The sequence below is a fragment of the Dryobates pubescens genome, chromosome 9 (genome assembly GCF_014839835.1).
Source record: "Dryobates pubescens isolate bDryPub1 chromosome 9, bDryPub1.pri, whole genome shotgun sequence".
Classification (NCBI taxonomy): Eukaryota; Metazoa; Chordata; class Aves; order Piciformes; family Picidae; genus Dryobates; species Dryobates pubescens.
This window is the reverse complement of record NC_071620.1, coordinates 41,247,126-41,271,217: the sequence shown is the minus strand read 5'-3', so window position 1 is coordinate 41,271,217 and position 24,092 is coordinate 41,247,126. Positions and strand designations below refer to the sequence as shown.

General features: G+C 44.5%; 1 protein-coding gene across 1 annotated transcript in view; it reads right to left on the bottom strand.

Annotated features, from left to right (window-relative positions):
- CDH9 (cadherin 9) overlaps window positions 1-24,092 on the bottom strand; it is a 133,333-nt gene that overhangs the window by 82,355 nt on the left and 26,886 nt on the right. Inside the window, exon 2 of the mRNA XM_009907619.2 lies at window positions 10,925-11,240. Within this exon, the coding sequence (XP_009905921.2) occupies window positions 10,925-11,152 (228 nt within the window). The 5' untranslated portion in view covers window positions 11,153-11,240. The remainder of the gene's footprint in view (window positions 1-10,924; window positions 11,241-24,092) is intronic.

Below are 24,092 nucleotides of genomic sequence, written 5' to 3'. Positions count from 1 at the left end.
GATCACACAGGAACACATCCAGGTAGGGTTGGAATATCTCCAGAGAGGGAGACTCCACAAACCCCCTGGGCATCCTACTCCAGGGTTCTGTCACCTTCACAGGGAAAAATGTATCCTCCTGTTTCCATGGAACTTCCTCTGGCTCACCTTCCACCACTGCCCCTTGTGCTGTCACCCAGCAGAGCCTGGCCCCAGCCTCTTGGCACCCACTTTTTACAGCATTATAAACATGAGGTCGCCCCTCAGGCTCCTCCTCTCCAAGCTAAAGAGCCCTCAGCTCCCTCAGTCACATTATCACAGTATCACCAAGGTTGGAAGAGACCTCAAAGATCATTGAGTCCAACCTATCACCATAGACCTCATGACTAGACCATGGCACCAAGTACCACGTCCAATCCCCTCTTGAACACCTCCAGGGATGGTGACTCCACCATCTCCCTGGGCAGCACATTCCAATGACGAATGACTCTCCCAGTGAAGAACTTTCTCCTCACCTCCAGCCTAAACTTCCCCTGGTGCAGCTTGAGACTGTGTCCTCTTGTTCTGGTGCTGGTTTCTAGAGAGAAGAGACAAACCCCTTCCTGGCTACAACCACCTTTCAGGTAGTTGTAGAGGGCAATGAGGTCACCCCTGAGCCTCCTCTTCTCCAAGCTAAACAATCCCAGCTTCCTCAGCCTCTCCTCATAGGGCTTGTGCTCAAAAGTCTTTCCTCATAAGGAAGATGTTCCCCTTCCTTCATCATTTTTGTAGCTCTGCACTGCACTATCCCTGTCTCCAGATACAGATATGACAACTACAAATACAGAATGCAGAAGTAATCAGGTTGGAAAAGACCTCAGAGATCATCAAGTCCAACCTATCACCCAACACAATCTCATCAACTAAACCATGGCACCAAGCGCCTCATCCAAGCTTTTCTTAAACACCTCCAGCGATAGTGACTCTACCACCTCCTTGGGCAGCACATTCCAATGGCCAATCTCTCTTTCTGGGAAGAATTTCTTCCTCACATCCAGGCTGTGTCCTCTTGTTCTGGTGCTCGTTGCCTAGGAGAAGAGACCAACCCCTTCCTGGCTGCAGCTTCCCTTCAGGGAGTTGTAGACAGCAATAAGGTCTCCCCTGAGCCTCCTCTTCTCCAGGCTAAACAATCCCATCTCCCTCAGCCTCTCCTCACAGGGCTTGTGCTTGAGACCTCTCCCCAGCCTCATTTACACAACCCTGCTGCCATTCACTTGAGACAATGCACACAGAAATATATGATTGACTTGTTTAAAGAGGACTTATTTTCTGAAGGCCTCTAATGGAAAACTTGTGGAAAAAAAAATACTAATGGAAGCAAAATTTCTTGGTATCAGAAAACAATAAAAATGTCCTCTCAAAACATTTCATTTTCAGCTTCAAAAAGAAGGTTGGGGGCTCAGGGAAGGGAATGATGCAGGATAAATGCTGCCTCTACCAGATACACTGGGACAATGTTTTCTTCTGCAGGAAGCATCGCAGCTGATTTTTGGCAACCTAATGTAGTTTCAACTGAAATGTCAAATATAGGACATATCCAAGTATAAACATTTTAAATGTGATGTACCTGGTGTGTTACATCACAATGATGAGGAGATTTAATAACTGTCTATAGATACATGAGGGCTGGGTGTCAGGAAGCAAGGGAGAGGCTCTGCTCACTTGTGCCCTGGGATAGGGCACGGAGCAATGGATGCAAACTACAGCACAGGAAGTTCCATGGAAACAATAGGAAGAAATTCTTTATTCTAAGGGTCACAGAGCACTGGAAAAAAACTCTCCAGAGAGGTTGTGGAGGCTTCTCTGCAGACTTTGCAGACCCATCTGGATGCATTCCTGCGTGACCTGCACTAGATTCTATGGTCCTGCTCTGGAAGGGGGTTTGGACTCAAGGATCTCCAGAGGTCCCTTCAACCCCTAACACCCTGTGAGCCTGTGAATGATAGGCTCAAGGTGGAATTGTGCAATCCAGTTTGGACATCGTGTTTCAAAACACAACAGTGTGGCCCAGTGAAGGGCTACAAAGATGATTAGAGGGCTGGAGCTCCTCTCCTATGAGGACAGACTGAGAGAGTTGGAGCTGTTCAGTCTGGAGAAGAGAAGGCTCTGAGGAGACCTTCTTGTGGCCTTCCAGTATCTGAGGGGGGCTACAAGAATGCTGGGAAGGGACTTTTTGGGGTGTCAGGTAGGGATAGGACCAGGGGGAATGGAGCAAAACTAGAAATAGGTAGATTGAGATTGGATGTTAGGAAGAAGTTGTTCCCCATGAGGGTGGTGAGAGCCTGGCACAGGTTGCCCAAGGAGGTGTTGGATGCCTCATCCCTGGAGGTGTTTGCAGCCAGGCTGGAGGTGGCTGTGAGCAACCTGCTGTAGTGTGAGGTGTCCCTGCCCATGGCAAGGTGGTTGGAACTAGATGATCCTTGAGATCCCTTCCAACTCTAAGAATTCTATGATAATGTCTGAGAACTATTGCAATGATCAGGGACTTCAAACACACGAATAACAAGAGTGAGCTGACATAGTCTGGCACAGACAGAGCAGCTGTCACGAGAACTGACAGCTTCTGTTTCTTCAGCTGCATAAAAGGCTGCTAAAGAAAAGAGGCTCAGTTTCTTGTCATGTTCAGGGCAAGAAGTTGGGTTCATGTTGTCATAAGGTTGATTAACATTCAATGTCAGGAAAAGGTTTGGGTTTTAAATGCAGTCAATACAGTAAAGCACTAGGTAAAGATCACCCAGAGAGACAGGATTAGCTTGAGACTGGAGGGTTTTCGTGCTAAACTAAACAAACATTTGCCACAAAGTTCACTCTGATCCCACCTGAAGGCAGGAGGATAGTACAGATTATCTCTTTTGGTCTTTGTCTGTTTAGGTTTCAAGGACTCTGTGTGGTGTGTTGGTTGTTGGTTTTTTCTTTCTTTCAAATTCAAATGTTAAATCAGCTCAACTGCCTGTTCAAAACAAGCACAAAGCCAACACACAAACCAAGAACAAACCCAAAGGCATAAGACATGAGAAACCCCTCAAAATGTTTATTCCAAACTCTTTCCATTCCTTTTATTTGCCTGTATTTTCCCCTTTTCCCTTCTGCTTTTTGTCTTCCCCACTGCTTTCCTGAGACAGGCTCTCAAGCATCCAATGATTTCCAAGACAAAAAAAAGCAGAAAGCTGTCAACTCTGCATCTCTCCAAGGCCTTTGTGCTTCATGGGGAAAAAAAAGGAGGATTTGAAAGATAATTTGTGAGAATTGAACACAACTGACAACTTCATCCACAGCACAAATCCAGGAAGCTTAAACATTGCCCAGCTACTTTTAAGGCCAATAGGAAACAATCCAATAAAGGCAAAATACTAGTAATTTCCTTATCATAGAATTGTTAGGGTTGGAAGGGACCTCAAGGATCATCCAGTTCCAACCCCCTTGCCATGGGCAGGGACACCTCACACTACAGCAGGTTGCTCACAGCCACATCCAGCCTGGCCTTCAAAACTTCCAAGGATGAGGCTTCTACCACCTCCCTCAGCAACCTGTGCCAGTGCCTCACACCCCTTTTCCCTTTCCACTTTCTCCCTGCATGGTTCTCCTCTCAAGAGTGGAAACAATTACCCTCCCTCAGAAAAAGTTCCTGTTTGGAGTCTAGTTTATTGCTCATGATGATGTTTGCTTTGCTTAGCCACAGCTCCCTTTTCCCCAAAGAACTTCTGGGTGTGTTCAGAGCACTCAGGGAGTGGTGGGCCAGGTCATAGAATCAACCATGTTGGAAAAGACCTCAGAGGTCATCAAGTCCAACCTATTCCCTAATACCTAACACCTCATGACTAACTAAACCATGGCTTCAAATGCCACATCCAAGGTCAACAGGTCTTGGAACTCCATAGTAGAGGCTTCTGTGGACTTTGCAGGGACTGAGGGTGTTGACAAGCTCATGAAAAGCAAGGCTTGAAATAAAGCCATCTGGTTTAAAGAAGAAAGTGGGCACAGAGAATGGAGTTCCCTCCTGTATCCAGTGGTATCTTCCAGTTGCCATTTAAAATATCATTTTCCATTTGAAGACAAACTGGCTTTTCAAAGCTTAAAAGCCCTTATGCAAAAAAATAAAGACCCAAGAAAGTCTGCCTCAAAGAGCTGTCTGGCTGAGGAACCTGCCACAGTAGGTACTTGTTATTCATAGAGGAGTCCTATCTTCCCATTACAACTTCCCAGGCTGGCATTTCTCTGCCTTGAAGCTTGGAGTCTGTAGGAAGAGATTAGACTGGTGGCAATCTTCAGACCTATCATTATCTGTTATCAGGCAATCATTTATCGTGCATGAAAAGGTGGGAGGATGGTGGGGGGGGGGGGAAATGTATTCCACCAGATTCCTTTCATGTTGTTGTATATTTATTGCATTGATCACATTATGGGAGCGGCTCTGAAGGGAGGGAGTGTTTGGAGTATATTCTGGCTTAATGGTACCTGCCAGTCTGGTGATGAAAAGAGTGCAAAACCCATCAGAACAAATCAATACGTGGCTTAGAAAGGGCAATTTGACTGCATCAGAGGGTGGTATTGTGCAACATCTTGTCTGTCAGAGGAAGGTTTATGAATAGTCACCCTGAAGAGAAACAGAGGAGCTGTCAACAAGCAACTGTCATGAACAGCTAGTCTTCCTGTACGTGCCTGATACATCAAATCCTGCCTACTGCAGCAATCATTACATGTTGCAGCCTTCTAGAAAGTGAAAAATCTGTTAGTTTAGCCAATGGAATCGTTCAATTTAGCACTCTGCTGAATATCAAACAAAAGAAGAACCTGTGATCTCTTATCAGCTATAGAAACACAGAGCTATGGTCAGATGTTTGCTGTGGCCACACAAACACTCTGGGCTAAGTTCTGTAGTTCATTAATCTATGGTCAAGAATAGAGAATTAACCAGATTGGGAAAGACCTCAGAGATCATTGAGTCCAACCTAGCAACCAACACCATCTCATCATCTAAACCATGGCAACAAGTGCCTCATCCAGGCTCTTTTTAAACACTTCCAGTGTTGGTGACTCCACCACCTGCCTGGGCAGTACATTCCAATGGCCAATCTCTCTTTCTGGGAAGAATTTCTTCCTAACATCCAGCCTGAACCTCCTCTTCTTCAGGCTAAGGAGTTGTCACAGGATAACTCTCTCAGCCTTCTTAATGAATAAATGTTACCCCTTTATGGCATGCCAAGTGGTCCTACCCCACCGCCAATAACAGAATAGAATAGCTTGGAATGGAATGGAATGGAATGGAATGGAATGGAATGGAATGGAATGGAATGGAATGGAATAGAATAGAATAGAATAGAATAGAATAGAATAGAATAGAATAGAATAGAATAGAATAGAATAGAATAGAATAAGTTGGAAGATACCTTCAAGATCATCACATCCAACCTATTATCCAACACCACCTAATCAACTAAACCATGGCACCAAGCACCCTATCAAGTCTCCTCCTAAACACCTCCAGTGATGGTGACTCCACCACCTCCCTGGGCAGCATATTCTAATGGGCAATCACTCTCTGTGTGTAGAATTTCTTCCTAACATCCAGCCTAAACCTCCCCTAGCACAGCTTGAGACTGTGTCCTCTTGTTCTGGTGCTGGTTGTCTGGGAGAAGAGACCAACCCACACCTGGCTACAACCTCCCTTCAGGGAGTTGCAGAGAGCAAGAAGGTCTCCCCTGAGCCTCCTCTTCTCCAGGCTAAGCAACCCCAGCTCCCTGCTGGGACACTCAAGGCAATTGCACTGAAGGCAAAACAAACCATCAACAGAGGAAACAAAAGCAAAGCCCAGTGACCTGGCAGGCTGAAATGTGAATGTTGAACTAGAGTGTGTAAACTTTTTACAGTATTATGGCAGTGATCCTTTAGAAGTCTGCCTTCTGATACAGTTTGGTAGTTCAGTTTGTTTAAATATTAGTACAGCATTTATTATTCCACAGCAGTAATAGGTCTGCCTGTGCACACACATATTAAAGAGGGACTGGATAAGAATACTTGCTATGAACTAATCCCCATGGGTTGGAATGAAAGTGCTCTCTCTTCACACGTAGCAGTTTGCTAATTACCATTGCTTGGAGCAGGAGAATACTGAGCCTGAGATGTAAGCCTTTCTCAGAGTAACTTTGGTCTAAAAAAGTGGCTGCTTTTTCTTTAAAAAATAATTAAATAACCCCAAACCAAACACAAAACCAAACCAAAACAAACAAAGGAAGTCCCTTAGTTCACTTCTTGCTGTGGTAGCTCCCTGTTGGTGCTGCATGCCATATAATCTGAGCTAACTCAGATGGATTTACTGTGGTTTTATATTCCAGAATCACAGAAACATTCAGGTTGGAAAAGACCCTCAGGATCACCAAGTCCAACTGATAACCCTATCCTACAAAGTTCACCTCTAAACCAGAGCCCCAGGCACCACATTTGAACCACCTTGAAACCAGGCTTGGTTGCTCCACCACACCCCTGGGCAGCATATTCCAATCCCTGACCACTCTTGATGGGAAAAACTTTTTCCTACTGTCCAGTCTAAACCTACCCAGTGGCAGCTTGAGGCCATTCTCTCTTGTTCTATCACTAATTTCCTGTGAGAAGAGACCAGCACCAACCTCTCCACAACCTCCTTTCAGATAGTTGTAGAGAGCAATGAGGTCTCCCCTCAGCCTCCTCTTTCCCAAACTAACTATCCTCAGCTTCTTCAGTCTCTCTTCATCAGATTTATTCTCCAGGCCTTTCGTCATCTCTGTTGCCCTCCTTTACCCTGGCTCCAGCACCTCCACATCTCTCTAGTGTTCAGGTACCCAAAGCTGAGCACAATACTCAAGGTGTGACTTCACCAGAGCTGAGTGCCAGGGGACAATCCCCTCCCTGCTCCTGCTGGACACAGCTTTTCTAATCCCAGCCAGGATGCCTTTGGCTGTCTTGGCCACCTGGGCACACTGCTGGCTCCTCTTCAGCTGCTTGTCCATGAGCACCTCCAGGTCCCTGTGGCTGAGGATGCAACTGTGAGCATTTTGTCATGTCACTAAACAGCTCTAAAATTAACACAACCACATGGAGTTTGTTGCTTCAGTACAACTCCATCTCTTTGGAGCCCAGGGTAGTGTTTGGGGTGACTCCCATCTGCAATGCTGACCTCTCTGTCAGAGCTTCTCAACAAAATTTTGCAGTGAAATGTGAAAAAAAAATAAATGTCAGCATGTTATCTGAGTTGTAAGGAACTGATAATCATCCCAGATCCAACTGCTGCAGACCCATTTGTTTGCCTCCTTTAGACTTAGCTCTGTGGTGATGAGGTCCAAAGGCTTTCACTAAGTTGGGAATAACTGCAGAGAAAGTTTGCATCTGTTGCAATGCACCACGGAGGCACTGCTTGTGTGAAGCAGAGGTGGTGATGACAGTCTTGATGTAAGCTTAATTTATCTGAGATCTGGAATGGCAGAGATGGTTCAGAGTCCATTCATCTATAGCAACGGGGCTTGAACAGGAATTAACTCTTCTGTTTCATACTGACTTCTCCTCCATGGCAGCTTTCTATTTAAAATAAGACAAAATAAAATAGAAATAAAATAAAATAAAATAAAATAAAATAAAGTAAGATAAAATAAAATAAAAATAACATAAAGTAAAATAAAATAAAATAAAATAAGATAAAATAAGATAAAATAAAATGAAACTAACATAAAATAAAATAAAATAAGATAAAATAAGATAAAATAAAATAAAATAAAATAAAATAAAAATAAAATAAAATAAAATAAAATAAGATAAAATAAAATGAAACTAACATAAAATAAAATAAGATAAAATAAGATAAAATAAAATGAAAATAACATAAAATAAAATAAGATAAAATAAAATAAAATAAGATAAAATAAGATAAAATAAAATGAAAATAACATAAAATAAAATAAGATAAAATAAAATAAAATAAGATAAAATAAGATAAAATAAAATGAAAATAACATAAAATAAAATAACATAAAACAAGCTAAAATAAAATAAAATAAGATAAAATAAGATAAAAATAACATAAAATAAAATAAATAAGATACAATATTTCTGTGACTCTAGGTAGAACTACTACAGCTATAGAGATCAAAGAATCACAAAATTGTTAGAGCTGGAAGGGACCTCAAGGCTCAGCCAGTTCCAACCCCCCTGCCATGGGCAGGGACACCTCACACCACAGCAGGTTGCTCACAGCCACCTCCAGCCTGGCTGCAAACACCTCCAGGCAGGAGGCTTCCACCACCTCCCTGGGCAACCTGTGCCAGGCTCTCACCACCCTCATGGGGAACAACTTCTTCCTCACATCCAATCTCAATCTACCCATTTCTAGTTTTGTTCCATCCCCCCCAGTTCTATCCCTCCCTGACACCCTAAAAAGTCCCTCCCCAGCTTTCTTGCAGCCCCCTTCAGATACTGGAAGGCCACAATTAGGTCTCCCCAGAGCCTTCGCTTCTCCAGACTGAACAGCCCCTGCTCTCTCAGTCTGTCTTCAGAGCAGAGCAGCTCCAGCCCTCTGCTCATCCTCACAGCCATTCTCTGGACACCTTCCAGCACCTCCAGATCCTTCCTGCAATAGGGGCTCCAGAACTGGATGCAGTACTCCAGGAGAGGTCTCAGCAGAGCGGAGGAGAGGGGGAGAATCCCCTGTTTCGACCTGCTGGCTCTGCTTCTCTTGCTGCAACCCAGGACATGGTTGGCTTTCTGGGTGCTCACTGCTGGCTCCTGTTGAGCTTCTCCATCAGCACCCCCATGTCCTTTTCTTCAGGGCTGCTCTCAAGGCCACTCTCTATTAGTGTGTGCCTTATTGTATGCCTTTATTGCAAGTTTACTCAAAAAATACTTCCAAGCAATTATTATTATTTTTTTTCACTTAGAAATCTCTTTAAGCTGTTAGTTCCCTCTGGTTTGAACTTCCCTTTGTCTACAAGAACCCTTTCTATTTTACATGCTGCCAAGCAGATCTAGCAACAGGATAATTTGCTCTCATTTCCTGTACTTCTAGACAGAACTAATTTCACTGAACGCACAATTACCTGGGTGTAGTGTTGGGAAAAGGAGGTCAGAGCCGAGTTCAGAGTTACTATGTTTGGCTTCTTTGACTTTTGTTTTAGTAAAGAGAGGTGAATCATAACTTCTCTGTTCCCTTGTCTATAGTTTGTGGAATTGGTGCAGTGCTAACATAGAATAGAAGAATAGAATAGAATAGAATAGAATAGAATAGAATAGAATAGAATAGAATAGACCAGACCAGGTTGGAAGATACCTTCAAGATCATCACGTCCAACCTATCAACCAGTCCAACCCACCTAAACAACTAAACCATGGCACCATGCCTGGCCAGCATTAGGAATAGTGTGGCCAGCAGGAGCAGGGAAGACATTGTGCCCCTATACTCTGCATTGGTTAGGCCACACCTTGAGTCCTGTGTCCAGTTCTGGGCCCCTCAGTTTAAGAAGGACATTGAGACACTTGAACGTGTCCAGAGAAGGGCAACAAGGCTGGGGAGGGGTCTTGAGCACAGCCCTGTGAGGAGAGGCTGAGGGAGCTGGGGTTGTTTAGCCTGGAGAAGAGGAGGCTCAGGGGAGACCTCATTGCCTTCTACAACTACCTGAAAGGAGGTTGTAGCCAGGAAGGAGTTGGTCTCTTCTCCCAGGCAACCTGCACCAGAACAAGGGGACACAGTCTCAAGCTGTGCCAGGGGAGGTTTAGACTCGAGGTGAGGAGAAAGTTCTTCACTGAGCAAGTCGTTCACCATTGGAATGTGCTGCCCGGGGAGGTGGTGGAGTCATCATCCCTGGAGGTGTTCAAGAGGGGATTGGATGTGGCACTTGGTGCCATGGTCTAGTCATGAGGTCTGTGGTGACAGGTTGGACTCGATGATCCTCGAGGTCTCTTCCAACCTTAGTTATACTGTGATACTGTGACACCAAGCACCCTATCAAGTCTCCAATACACAATAAGACATTGGAAAACATTAGTCTGAACTATCCTATGGAGACAGACTGAGAGCGTTGGGACTGTTCAGTCTGCAGAAGAGAAGGCTCTGAGGAGACCTTATTGTAGCCTTCTGGTATCTGAAGGGGGCTCCAAGAAAGCTGGGGAGGGACTTTTCAGGATGTTGGGTAGTGGATTAGGGGGATAGAGCAAAAATAGCAATGGGTAGATTCAGGTTGGATGTTAAGAAGTTGTTCCCCATGAGGGTGGTGAGAGACTGGCACAGGTTGCCCAGGGAGGTGCTAGAAGCTTCATACCTCAATATCTTTAAGGCCAGGCTGGATGTGTCTTTGAGCAACATGCTTGAGTGTGAGGTATCCCTGCCCATGGCAGGGGGTTGGGACTGGCTGATCCTTGAGGTCCCTTTCAACCCTGACAGTTCTATGATTCTATGAACAGTTTCTTCTTTTTTCTTTATTCTTTCACTAACCTACTTAATTTCTTCCATAACTGAACAACCAGGGAAGCCTCATCTGGAATCTCATCTCATTAATGGAATGAAGCTGGAGGTGGGGAGATTCAGGCTGGACATGAGGAGGAAGTTCTTCCCCATGAGAGTGGTGAAGCCCTGGAATGGGTTGTCCAGGGAGGTGGTTGAGGCCCCGTCCCTGGAGGTGTTTAAGGCCAGGCTGGATGAGGCTCTGGGCAGCCTGATGTCGTGTGGGCTGTCCCTGCCCATGGCAGGGGGGTTGGAACTAGATGATCCTTGTGGTCCCTTCCAACCTTGACTGATTCTATGATCTGGTCCATGACATGCATTGTCTTACTGAAATCAGAATCTGGTACCACAGCTGCATGAAAAGAAAAACAGTTATGGAGAAGGAGAGAAAATACCCAGGGTGTCAGATGCATCACCTGTGAAGAATGCTTGAAACACAAGGCTTACCTTGCCCACATATTGAGTGTCTGGACCTGTGTACTCCTCCAGCAAGAAAAATTGATTCCACATCCAGCCACGCTTGGTGCGGCGCAGTGCTTTTCCCTCATGCTCCGACAACCCTCTCACCCTTTCACCTTGTGAGTGCTTGTTAGTCCTTTTGGGGGCTGGAACCATGTGAACTGCATGGAATATACAGCTCCAGAGCAACACTGACGAGAAGCAGGGAGTCCTCATTGTTTACAGAGGTGCTGTTAGCCTCCACTCCTCTAATAATTCACCAGAACAAATGGTTCAAATGTTATATTCCTCTTCTGTGAAGGACCTGGGGGATGGAGAGAAGCATTGGAGTAAATTGCAAGGATTCTGTTTCCTGAAGGCCAAGGTCTTAGTGCAATAGGAATACCAACAGCTTAGTGATCACAGCAGTAACTCATGGAAATTGCATGTAAGCATCACCATAACCCAGAGAGTGAAGTTAATATATCCTTTCTCTTCTGTTTCATCCTCCTGCACTGTATATGGACAATTTAAAACACAACCTGAGTAAAATACTTCTTAATCTGAAAACTTTGCTGCCAGCAAAAATAAAAACCTTTCACCCTCTCCTTTTCCAGCTCACTCTGATTTTATCTGCTCTTATTATCTGCACAGAATTGTCTGCAAATCTGATTTTTTGTTGTTACTTCATGATTAGTACAACCCTTCCTTCCCCTTTGCTAGCCCCCAGCTGTCCAGAGGATCCACTTCTCTTTCTGCACAGATGAACTCAGAAGATGAGGCTCAGTGTGCTATTAATGCCTTCAACAAAAGCCTTATGCAAGAAAGGAAAGGTGTTTGTTAGATAAGTTTTGATTCATAGGAATCCTACTGGGGTTAACAGACAAGGACCTGGAGGTACTAATTGACAGCAGGCTGAATATGAGCCAGCAGTGTGCCCAGGTGGCCAAGAAGGCCTGCATCAGGAACAATGTAGCCAGATGGAGCAGGGAAGTCATTCTGGCCTGTGCTCAGCACTGCTTAAGCCACACCTTGAGTCCTGTGTCTGGTTCTGGGCCACTCAAGTTAGGAAAGATGTTGAGATGCTGGAAGGTGTCCAGAGAAGGGGAACAAAGCTGGGGAGAGGTCTGAGGAGAGGCTGAGGGAGCTGGGGTTGCTTTGCCTGCAGAAGAGGAGGCTCAGGGGAGACCTTCTTCTCTCTACGACTCTCTGAAGGGATGTTGTAGCCAGGAGGGGGTTGGTCTCTTCTCCCAGGCAGCCAGCACCAGAACAAGAGGACACAGTCTCAAGCTGTGCCAGGGGAGGTTTAGGCTGGAGGTGTTTAGGAAGAGACTTGATGGGGTACTTGGTGCCATGGTTGAGTTGATTAGATGGTGTTGGGTGAGAGGTTGGACTTGATGATCTCAAAGGTCTTTTCCAACCTGGTTAATTCTATTCTATTCTATTCTATTCTATTCATTTGGGACAGAATTTTGCATTTGGAATATGCATTTTTTAAAATCTTCTTCTTCTTGCAAATGAATTTGAATTTTCATGATATAAAATCACAGAATCACAGAACCACAGAATGTTTATCCTCGCTATCAATACAGGCTGGGGGATGAGGTGTTAGAAAGCAGCCCTGTGGGAAAGGATTTGGGGGTGCTGATGGAGGAGAATCTGGACACGAGCAGGCAGTGTGAGCTTGCAGCACAGAAGGCAAATCACAGCCTGGGCTGCATCCAAAGCAGCATTGCCAGCAGAGCCAGAGAGGTGATTCTCCCACTTTGCTCCCCTCTGATGAGGCCTCATCTGCAGTGCTGTGTGCAGGTCTGGAGCCCTCAATCCAGGAAGGACATGGACCTGATGGAGAGGGTCCAGGGAAGAGCCACAAAAATGATCAGGGGGTTGGAGCACCTCTGCTATGAGGACAAACTGAGGGAGCTGGGGGTGTTCAGACTGGAGAAGAGAATGCTCCAAGGAGACCTAATAGCAGCCTGCCAGTACCTGAAAAATGCCTACAGGAAGGGTGGAGAGAGACTGTTTACAAAGGCCTGTAGTGATAGGACAAGGGGCAGTAGCTTCAAACTAGATAAGGGCAGATTTAGATTGGATATCACAATAAGTTCTCTGCTATGAGGGTGGTGGAACACTGGAAAAGGTTTGCCTGGGAAGTGGTTGAGGTCCCTTCCCTGGAGATGTTCAAAATAAGGCTCAACAAGACCCTGGGCAGCATGATTTAGTTGAGGCTCTGCCTGCTGACTGTGGGGAGGTCAGAATAGATGACCTTTGGAAGTCTCTTCCGGCCTGGACCATTCTATGATTCTATGAATGTTAGGGGTTGGAAGGGACCTTGGATGATCATTCATCAACCCCCCTGCCGGAGCAGGATCACATAGAGTAGGTCACACAGGAACACACCCAGACAGGTTTTCAATGTCTCCAGAGAATGAGAGACTCCACTACTTCTTTGGGCAGCATGTTCCAGAGCTCTGTCACCTTCACAGTGGAAAAGATTTTCGTTCTGTTCATGCAGAACCTCCTCTGCTCAGTTTCCTGAGAGCTGCACTGATGTTTTCTGCAGAAGTTTGTAAACAGCATTTACCCAAACCCAAGGATTAAATATCTTTAAACCCCTACTCTTTATCTGGCAGTACAACTGCTCTCCCAGTCCTTGCCAGATCCTGGCTTTCCTGTCAAATCTGCTTTTGCTTTAGGATACCTTCAGCTAAGCTAAGCCATCAACTGGTACAAAAAGCACAGGGAAAAAATACAGCAGCAAAACATTCTTTGGGAATCTCATCCCACTGAACTGTGGCCAAAGTATGAAGCCAGAACAGAACCCTCAGAAATATTAGAATACTGACAGTCTGAAGTCTTGAAAGGAAACCAAGTAGACTTCTTTCTCCCAGATCTCAACTTGACCAGAATCATAGAACCATAGAATTGTCAGGGTTGGAAGGGACCTCAAGGATCAGCCAGTTCCAGCCCCCTGCCATGGGCAGGGACACCTCACACTACAGCAGGTTGCTCACAGCCACATCCAGCCTGGCCTTCAAAACCTCCAGGCATGAGGCTTCCACCACCTCCCTGAGCAACCTGTGCCAGTTTCTCACCAGCCTCATGGGGAACAACTTCTTCCTAACATCCAATCTGAAGCTATCCATTTCTAGTTTTGTTCCATTCCCCCTAGTCTTATCACTCCCTGACACCCTCAAAAGTCTCTCCCCAGCCTTCTTTTAAGGAAAATTAGTTTTGCATTTATTATTTTTATATTCATATGATATATTATATAATATATTATATTTATATATACTTTGTATATAGAAATTCTAATATATATAATTTATATATAGTGTAGAATAGAATAGAGTAGAATAGAATAGAATAGAATAGAATAGAATAGAATAGAATAGAATAGAATAGAATAGAATAGAATAGAATAGAATAGAATAGAATAGAATAGACCAGGTTGGAAGAGACCTTCAAGATCATCACATCCAACCTATCATCCAACACCACCTAATCAAATAAACCATGCAACCAAGCACCCTATCAAGTGTCCTCCTGAACACCTCCAGTGATGGTGACTCAACCACCTCCTCAGGCAGCCCATTCCAATGGGCAACCACTCTCTCTGTGTAAAACTTCCTCCTAACCTCCAGCCTAAACCTCCCCTGGTACAGCCTGAGACTGTCCTCTTGTTCTGGTGCTGGTTGTCTGGGAGAAGAGACCAACCTCTGCCTGTCTACAACCTCCCTTCAGGGAATTGTAGAGAGCAATAAGGTCTCCCCTGAGCCTTCTCTTCTCCAGGCTAAGCAACCCCAGCTCCCTCAGTCTCTCCTCACAGGGCTGTGTTCCAAGCCCCTCACCAACTTTGTTGCCCTTCTCTGGACACACTCCAGCAAGTCAACCTCCTTCCTTTAGTGTATGTAACTACATATTAATATTATAATAGAAATAAATTATACATATATATTACATACAAAAATATATATAACATATATAACTTATAATATATATAATGTATATTATAAATATATTATACTATATATGCTAAATATATTACAATATAATATCTGAGCTGCCCAGGGAGGTGGTGGAGTCACCGTCCCTGGAGGTGTTCAAGAGGGGATTGGACGTGGCACTTGGTGCCATGATCTAGTCATGGGGTCTGTGGTGACAGGTTGGACTTGATGATCTCTTCCAACCTTGGTGATTCTGTGATTTATGTCTATTATACACATTTATTACTATTTAATATATTAATGTTATATTTATTTTACACTTTTAATGACAATTATTAATCAGTATTAATGATAATTGTTCATCAGCTGAGAGCCGAAGCTGTTCAACTGAAAGCACTCAGTAGCAGAGGGGTGGGAAGGAGCTGATCCTTAATGTCCCTTCCAACCCAAAGCGTTCTCTGATCCTGTGATAATTGAGCTCTGAAAAGCTTAATGATTCAATCGATGGAATTGTGCCCTTGTGTGAAGCTTGCCTCAAAATGGTGATTTTTCTTTTCCTCTATGGTCTCAGGCTCTGAACCAGCAATCCTGAAGGAGGATCAAAGCCTTAGCATTTTAGTAACTTCAAACAGACTTTTAGCTGAGGAAGAAGCGAAGGCTGGGAATATTTATCACTTTCTAACCTCATGTTCCAAACCACAATAAAAAAACCAATTTTATAGGTGTCAAATTGATGCAGAAGATCCTGGGTGTACTGCAGGGGAAAATATATACATATATATATATATATATATATATATATATATATATATATATATATATATATTCCTTTAGTTCTTTGTTTTAATTGAAGAATCAAAGCACAAAGCAAATTAACCATTTGCATAAAATCATGGCTGTACCAAATCTTGGCATGCATTTGGGGATGAATTCACTTTGAATTCTGTGGGTACGCTCCAAATCTTGTTTTCTCCCTTTTCATGCTCACTGTGTCCTTGTTGCATGCAGAGGGATGAAGGGAAACTCTCCTGTGGCTCATTTGGGACCAGTAAATGTTGACATTAACTGGAAAAAGCATCGTGTGCAGGATGCTCCTGCCTTCTGATTGATAGTTACTGGATACAGATCAAAAGAGGAAAAAAAACCCTCAGCCAAGCTTTTATCCATGGCTAAATTGTACTATTCTAATTCCTTGTATAAGATAGAATAATGTAGTTTCCAATCACTGAGGCTGGAATAGACCTCTGAGATCATCCAGCCCAGCCTATGACCTAACACCACCACACCAACCAGACCGTGTCACCGAGTGCCACATCCAATCTCTCCTTAAACACCTCCAGGGATGGTGACTCCACTACCTCCCTGGGCAGTCCATTCCAGTCTCTAATTCCCCTTTCCTTCAGGAAGTGCTTCCTAACATCCAACCTAAGCCTCCCCTGGCACAGCTTCAGGCCATGCCCTCTTGTCTTGTTAAAAGTTGCCTGGGAGCAGAGCCTGACCCCCACCTGACTACAACTTCCCATCAGGTAGTTGCAGAGTGTGAGAAAGTCCCCCCTGAGTCTCCTCCAGGCTGAACACCCCCAGCTCCCTCAGCCTCTCCTCATGAGACTTCCCCACCAGTCACTTCCCCAGTCTCATTGCTCTCCTCTGCACCCACTCCAGCACCTCAAGATCTTTTGTGCAGTGAGGGGCCCAGAGCTGCACACAGTGCTCAAGGTGAGGCCTCCTCAGTGCCCAGTATAGGGCAGAATTCCATCCCTACTGATGGAATCTCAAAGGCCTTTTCCAACCTGCTCTATTCTATTTTATTCTATTCTACCCTACCCTACCCTACCCTACCCTACCCTACCCTACCCTACCCTACCCTACCCTACCCTACCCTACCCTACCCTACCCTACCCTACCCTACCCTACTCTATTCTATTCTATTCTATTCTATTCTACTCTACTCTATTCTATTCTATTCTATTCTATTCTATTCTATTCTATTCTATTCTATTCTATTCTACTCCATTCTAAAAGATCTTCTACCCCTTCCCAAGGAATACAATAGAAATGCTCCACACTGGATTGGAAGCTTAAATGGAAATTCTATTTACAAATATATACAAAAGGCACTGAGGTAAAATTAAGGTATGCACAAGTTAGGCTCAGTTCTTCACCTGTGCCTAGCAGGACAAAAGCTTCCAGAGCCTTCCAGAAACCTCCACCCCACTTAGCCTCAGCAGGTCTAAGAGCAACCAAGCTGCCCCCACTAGACCCAGGCTTACTGCAGGCTTCAACATTCCCTGTGGTGTAGCTGGAAATTTGCTGCCAGCCAAGGTCAGGAGAAAGCCTCTCCCCCACACACCATAAAGATAACATCATATGTGTCCCAAGATGGAGAGAAGAGAGAAAGAATTGGCTGTACACTCCCTCAAATAGAGAGATATGGGAAAATGGAATGGAATACACAGAATACACAGAATTAACCAGGTTGCAAGAGACCTTTGAGATCATCAGGTCCAACCTATCACCCAACACCATCTAATCAACTCAACCATGACACCAAGTGCCTCATCCAGTCACTTCTATGATGAATAACAGATGACAATATCCTGGGATGAGCTGCCTGTCCCCCTGGGACTCTCTAGCCTCTGCAGGACTTTCTTTTATGGTAATACCAATTAACTCTTGATTTCCCTTGCCCTACAACACAGACTCGTTAGCATAAGATGTTTCTACTACTCTCTGCACTGTACTCTAGGAAATAACTTCAAGGTGGTCACTGGCTTTATGCATTATGCCCTGTATTCAGCTGTTCAAGCAGAGAAGGAGATGTGTTTTGTAGACTCAGAAGGTGTATTTTAATGTCAAAACAAAGGATTCTGGTGTAGTCTGGAAAAGCAAGAGCAGCTGTTCAAGGGACCACAGTACACTCTGCACAGATGCTCTGAGTCTGTTATAAGAAATTATTTCTGTGTAAACATCAAGCTTTTAACACAGCTTTTTTGTCAGAGGGATCCAGGTTCTCATTTGAGTATTTCCAAAGGCAAGTAGCAAGGGGCAGTGGTTTTAAGCTAGAGCAGGACACAATTAGACCAGACATCAGGAGGAAGTTTGTTACTATGTGGGGTGGTGGAACGCTGGAATAAGGCTGTCCAGGGAGGTTGTGGAGGGCCCATCCCTTGAGAAATGCAAGGTCAGGCATGATGGGGCTCTGAGCAACCTGATCTAGAATAGAATAGGATGGAATGGAATGGAATGGAATGGAATGGAATGGAATGGAATGGAATAGAATAGAATAGAATAGAATAGAATAGAATAGAATAGAATAGAATAGAATAGAATAGAATTAACCAAGTTGGAAGAGACCTTTGAGATCATCAGTTCCAACCTATCACCCAACACCATCTAATCAACTCAACCATGGTACCGACCACCCCATCCAGTCTCTCCCTAAACAAATCCCTTGAGACACACAAGGTCAGGCATGATGGGGCTCTGAGTAACCTGATTTACATAGAATACATAGAATACATAGAATAAACCAGGTTGGAAGAGACCTTCAAGATCATCGCGTCCAACCCATCAACCAATCCAACACCGCCCAAGCAACTAACCCACGGCACCAAGCAACCCGTCAAGTCTTCTCATATTGCTTAATTTGCCTAGACTAATTAAGACCATTCATATAATAGAATACATTTGGAATGGAATGGAATGGAATGGAATGGAATGGAATGGAATGGAGTGGAATGGAATGGAATAGAATAGAATAGAATAGAATAGAATAGAATAGAATAGAATAGAATAGAATAGAATAGAATAGAATAGAATAGAATAGAATAGAATTAACCAGGTTGGAAGAGACCTTTGAGATCATCAAAGCATCATCAAAGTGATCATCAAAGTGATACTGTAATTCCAACCTATCACCCAACACCATCCAATCAACTAAACCATGGCACCAAGAACCTCATCCAGTCTTATGTTAAACACCTCCAGTGCTGGTGACTCCACCACCTCCCTGGGCAGCACATTCCAATGGCCAATCTCTCTTTCTAGGAAGAATTTCTTCCTCACCTCCATCTTAAACCTGCCCTGGCTCAGCTTGAGACTGTGTCCTCTTGTTCTGGTGCTGGTTGCCTGGGTGAAGAGACCAAGCACCACCTGGCTACAACCTCCCTTCAGGGAGTTGTAGACGGCAATAAGGTCTCCCCTGAGCCTCCTCTTCTGCAGGCTAAGCAACCCCAGCTCCCTCAGCCTCTCCTCCCAGGGCTGTGCTCCAGACCCCTCCCCAGCCTCATTGCCCTTCTCTGGACACCTTCCAGCATCTCAACACCCTTCCTAAACTGATGGGCCCAGAACTGGACACAGGACTCAAGGTGTAGACTAAAGAGTGCTGAGTGGGTTTGGGTTTTTTGTTTGTTTGTTGTTTGTTTGTGATTTTTCTTAATCTAATTTTTACAGTTCCAGGCATCTGTGGTGGTAGCAAATAGCAAAGTACCACTGCAGTCTCTCTTTGCAGTAAGGACTCTGGTATCAGAGTCCTCCAGCAGTTCCAGGTAAATGAATTATTTCTGTATGAAAAACATTATTCTTCTGAGCACATTAGCAGCTGGGGTGGGGGGAAAAAATGGAAAGGAAAGGAATGGAAAGAAAATATCTTTGAAAGTCCTTTTGAATGGAAAATATTCTATTTAGATTCTTCAGGTGTAGAGGGAAATAAGCCCTGCTGGGATCAATGGCAGGGATTTGTCAGCAATTATGCCAATTTAAATGCTTCTATAGCAATTGCCATGGCAATGTTTTTAATTAGTGCAGCACAGCCACTCGCAAGCATGACACGGAGCCAGGCTAACCTTCGGCGAGCAGATAATGCATCCTGCAGGACTTTGTTTCATTTGTTAACAATGAAAGAAAAAATCCCTTCTAAAAGCAAAGAAAAAGGGGGAAGAAAAGGAAAAAAAAAAAAGGAAAAGAAAAACAAAGAAACCCACATAATTTTTGTAGAGCCCAAAATAGCAGAGCTAAGTGCAGCAGCAGCAGCAGCAGCGTGCTTCACGACACAGTCACCAAGCTTTACATAGGAAAGATGCAACTGATGCTCAGGATGAAGCAAACAGCTTCTAAAACTAAAAATTATATCTATTTTAACAGCCTGTAAGAAGTAGGACTCCTGTACAGGCTGCATGCATGGGCTTTGACTGTGCTCCTGTTGAAAGCAAAATATCTGGATGTAGCTTTCGTCTGCCCAGCCCCAGCACAAAGAGCGGCGGAGCTGCAGCAACGAAAGGCTGTGCTATAAACCTCCTGATGCTGGTGATCATACCAAGACTTTAGCAGAACCTAGCACTGTGCCACTGCAGGTTCACTTTTATTATTCCCATAACTAATTAAAGATAGCCCAGGTATGCACACACATGCTTCCCTCTGACTACAGCACGCGAATGTTCTCTGAGTGCAGTCATTCTGCAAACATGAATATAGACTGTGGATGGATGATTGCTGGCTGACTTTCAAAAAGCAAGCTCCTCTTGTTTTCAGTTTTCTAAGTGATTTTTTTTCCCCTTCCCTTTCCCCTCTTACTACATAGAATCACAAAATATTCAGGATAGAAAAGACCCTCAGCATCACCAAGTCCAATCCGGAGCACTACTCTACGAGGGTCACCCCGAAACCATATCCCCAAGCACCACATCCAAAGCACCTTGAAACACAGCCAGGCTTGGTGAGTCCACCTCCTCCCTGGGCAGCACATTCTAATTCCTGACCACTCTTGCTAGGAAATACTCTTTTACTACTGTCCAGTCTAAACCTTTCCAGTGGCAGCTTGAGGCCATTCCTTTTTGTTCTATCACTAATTACCTGTGAGAAGAGACCAGCAGCAGCCTCTACACAACCTCCTTTCAGGTCGTTATAGAGAGCAATGAGGTCTCTCCTCAGCCTCCTCTTTTCCAAATTAAACAGCCCCACCACCCTCAGTTGCTCCTCATGAGATTTATTCACCAGGCCCTTCACTAGTAAAGAAGGGGTTGGGTGCAAGATTGAAAAGATGACAAGAATACAGCCAAGTAGGCATCTTGTCTGACCTCCCATGCTGAACATGGGAGGATGAAAAAAGGTAAATGGAAGTTATGGTAAGGTGTGGATTGGGCACCTCTCACATACACCTTATGGCAAGACAAGAGGGCATGGCCTGAAGCTGCACCAGGGAAGGTTTAGCTTGGATAGTAGGAAGCACTTCCTGATGGAAAGGGGAATCAGAGATTGGAATATGTTGCCCAGGGATGTGGTGGAGTCACCATCCCTGGAGGTGTTTAAGGAGAGATTGGATGTGGCACTTAGTGCCATGGTCTGGTCGATGTGGTGGTGTTAGGTCATAGGCTGGGCTTGATGGACTCAGAGGTCTATTCCAGCCTCAATAATTCTGTCACTCTGTATGTGATTCTTATTCCTACAAGAGTTGAAGTAGCTTTTGAGTGATCCCCAAAATTTAAGGGGCCTCATCCAGTCTCTTCTTAAACACCTCCAGTGATGGTGACTCCACCACCTCCTCAGGCATCCCATTCCAATGGCCACTCACTCTTTCTATGAAGAATTTCTTCCTAACATCCAGCCTAAACCTCCCCTGGTGCCGCTTGAGACTGTGTCTAGCTAGGTCCTAATGATCCAGTCTGAGATTCCATGGCAAGTGCCTTCTACCTCTTCATATCTCATGAGCATAGCTTGTACCACGACGAGAGCTTAAGAAACCTTCTGAGTCTACAGCTTTTATCATGACTTGGAACCACAAGCCAGAATTTCTTGGAATAAAGAACCTCTTCAGGGCCAGGTTGGATGAGGCCTTCAGCAGCTGAGTCTAGTTGTGAGGCTTCCCTGCCCATGGCGGGAAGGTTGCAGCAGATGATGTCTAAGGACCCTTCCAACCTAAGCCACTCTATGATTCAAGTGTTTTAAACCATTAGTCTCTCTCATCCTCCTTTTCTTCTCTTTTTGCTCATGGACATCTGAGTCTTTAGAAATTTTCTTCCTGTAGAGAAAGACTGTGAAAATCAGACTTAATGACTTCCTGCAAAGGAATATATGTTCACTTCTCTGGACTGGAAAAAACTTAGTTACTGACCAATTAAAGGTAGTTAGCAGATTCAGGCTGGTAATTGCAGCCTGTGGTTGCTACTTCCTTCCTGAAGGAACTGAGCAGCTGATGAATGCTGTCATTCATCAGAGCTCAGTCCCCTTCATGCCCTTTTGCTGTCTCCAACAGGATCTGAAAAATCAAGAAAAGTCTCAGCCTCAGAGCTGAGCAGGCCCCTTGCAGGCACAGGGATTTGTGCACAGAATTAATGCAGATGGAAGATAACATTTTTTTGCAATCTGTTATCTCAGTTAATTTGAAAGGAGCCTGATGCAGCTGAGGCTTCAGCCTTTGTTTCCATAATAACCGCCCTAAATACCTACAAGGGATGATTCTACCACTTCCAAGGATAATATTGATCTCAGAAACATCAAGTACAATTACTTTCCTTTTTTTCTCTCCTTATTTTCAGGTCTGCATCTCTTAAGAACAAAAGACACCCCTCAACCAACTAACCAACCACAAAAGCTTTTCATTTTCATCTCATTAATAAAAGACAAATGCAAAGCATGAAGAAGTTCCAAACAATTGGCATAAACTCTTGCTTATTCAGTTAGGATCCTGAGAGCTCAGTCTTCAACAGGCAGCCATGGTAATGTATGAGCATGGAGAAGCATATCATGATTGTTCTGCTGCATGTTTCCTCCATCTCCAAACATCAGGTACCTAGTAGTCTCCAACAGATTCTCTTTGCCATGACTTTCTTCATCTGGGCTGTGAAACCAGATGAGCTTTTAGGAGCCAGGGCTTTCTTCAAGGAGACTCACAGTTTAGCAGTTTTGTGCAAGGAAACAACTCTTTCCATTTGTTTTTGAACATTCCAACTGACAAGTTCATTAGACACCTGTCACTGGAAGCCCCAGTAAATACTCATTCCCTCTTCACTCTCTTTGCCACTGATGAATGTGTAGACTTAAATCAACTTGTGCTTTAGCTGTCCCTTTTCCCAGATGAAAAATGCTGGACTGTCTGCTTAATCATTCCTTATCTAGAAGGTCTGCTCTACTTTTGATTGCACCTCTAGCCCCCCTCTGAATATCTATTTCCCACTTTTATTTTTTTCTTTGCTGCATCTTTTGAGACTGAAGATCAAAATTTGTTGTGGCATTTAAGCTGCAGGATCTCCATGGATATGTAGACAGCAGCTTAATCTGGTTCACCACAGTTTCATCATGATAACAGGCATTGTTCACTTTGTTTTGGACCACTCTGAAGCTCTGGGCTCGTGTTTTCCTGCTATCTGCTCTTACATTTGGTGTTATCCCCAATGGCAACAACCAGACTTCATTATCTCCAATGGCAACAATCAGACTTCATGAATTCAAAAGTAAAGTCTGGGGTTTACTGCGTCTTGGGCTTTACATTATTTCATAGCCATTTCATCATCCATCCTTTTGGTGTTCACTCACTGTATTGCATAGACTACAAGTGTACCTACAGCAAACTGGTTATTGAACCATCATAAGGGAGATACTGGTCCTGCATCTGGGTCAGGGCAATTGCAGGCACCCATATAGGTACTGGCTTGAGAGCAGCCCTGAAGAAAACGACTTGGAGGTGCTGGTGGATGAGAAACTCAATATGAGCCACCAGTGTGCACTTGCAGCCCAGAAAGCCAATCACATCCTGGGCTGCAGCAAGAGAAGCACAGCCAGCAGATCAAGGGAGGTGATTCTCCCCCTCTGCTCTGGTGAGACCCCACCTGGAGCACTGTGTCCAGTTCTGAAGCTCCTATTACAGGAAGGATCTGGAAGTGCTGGAGCATGTCCAGAGAAGGGCTATGAGGATGATCAGAGGGCTGGAGCTGCACCCCTGTGAAGACAGACTGAGTTGGGATTGTTCAGTCTGGAGAAGAGAAGGCTCTGATGAGACCTTTTTGTGGTCTTCCAGCATCTGCAGGGTGCCTAGAAAAAAGCTGGGGAGGGACCACATTAGAGGTTGGAAGGGACCTCAAGAGATCATCCAGTCCAACCTTCCTGCCAAAGCAGGATCACTCAGGGTAGTCCACACAGAAATGCATCCAGGTGGGTTTGGAAAGCCTTTAAAGGAGACTCCACAACCTCTCTAGGCAGCCTGTTCCAGAGTGCTCCATTATCCTCACTGTAAAGAA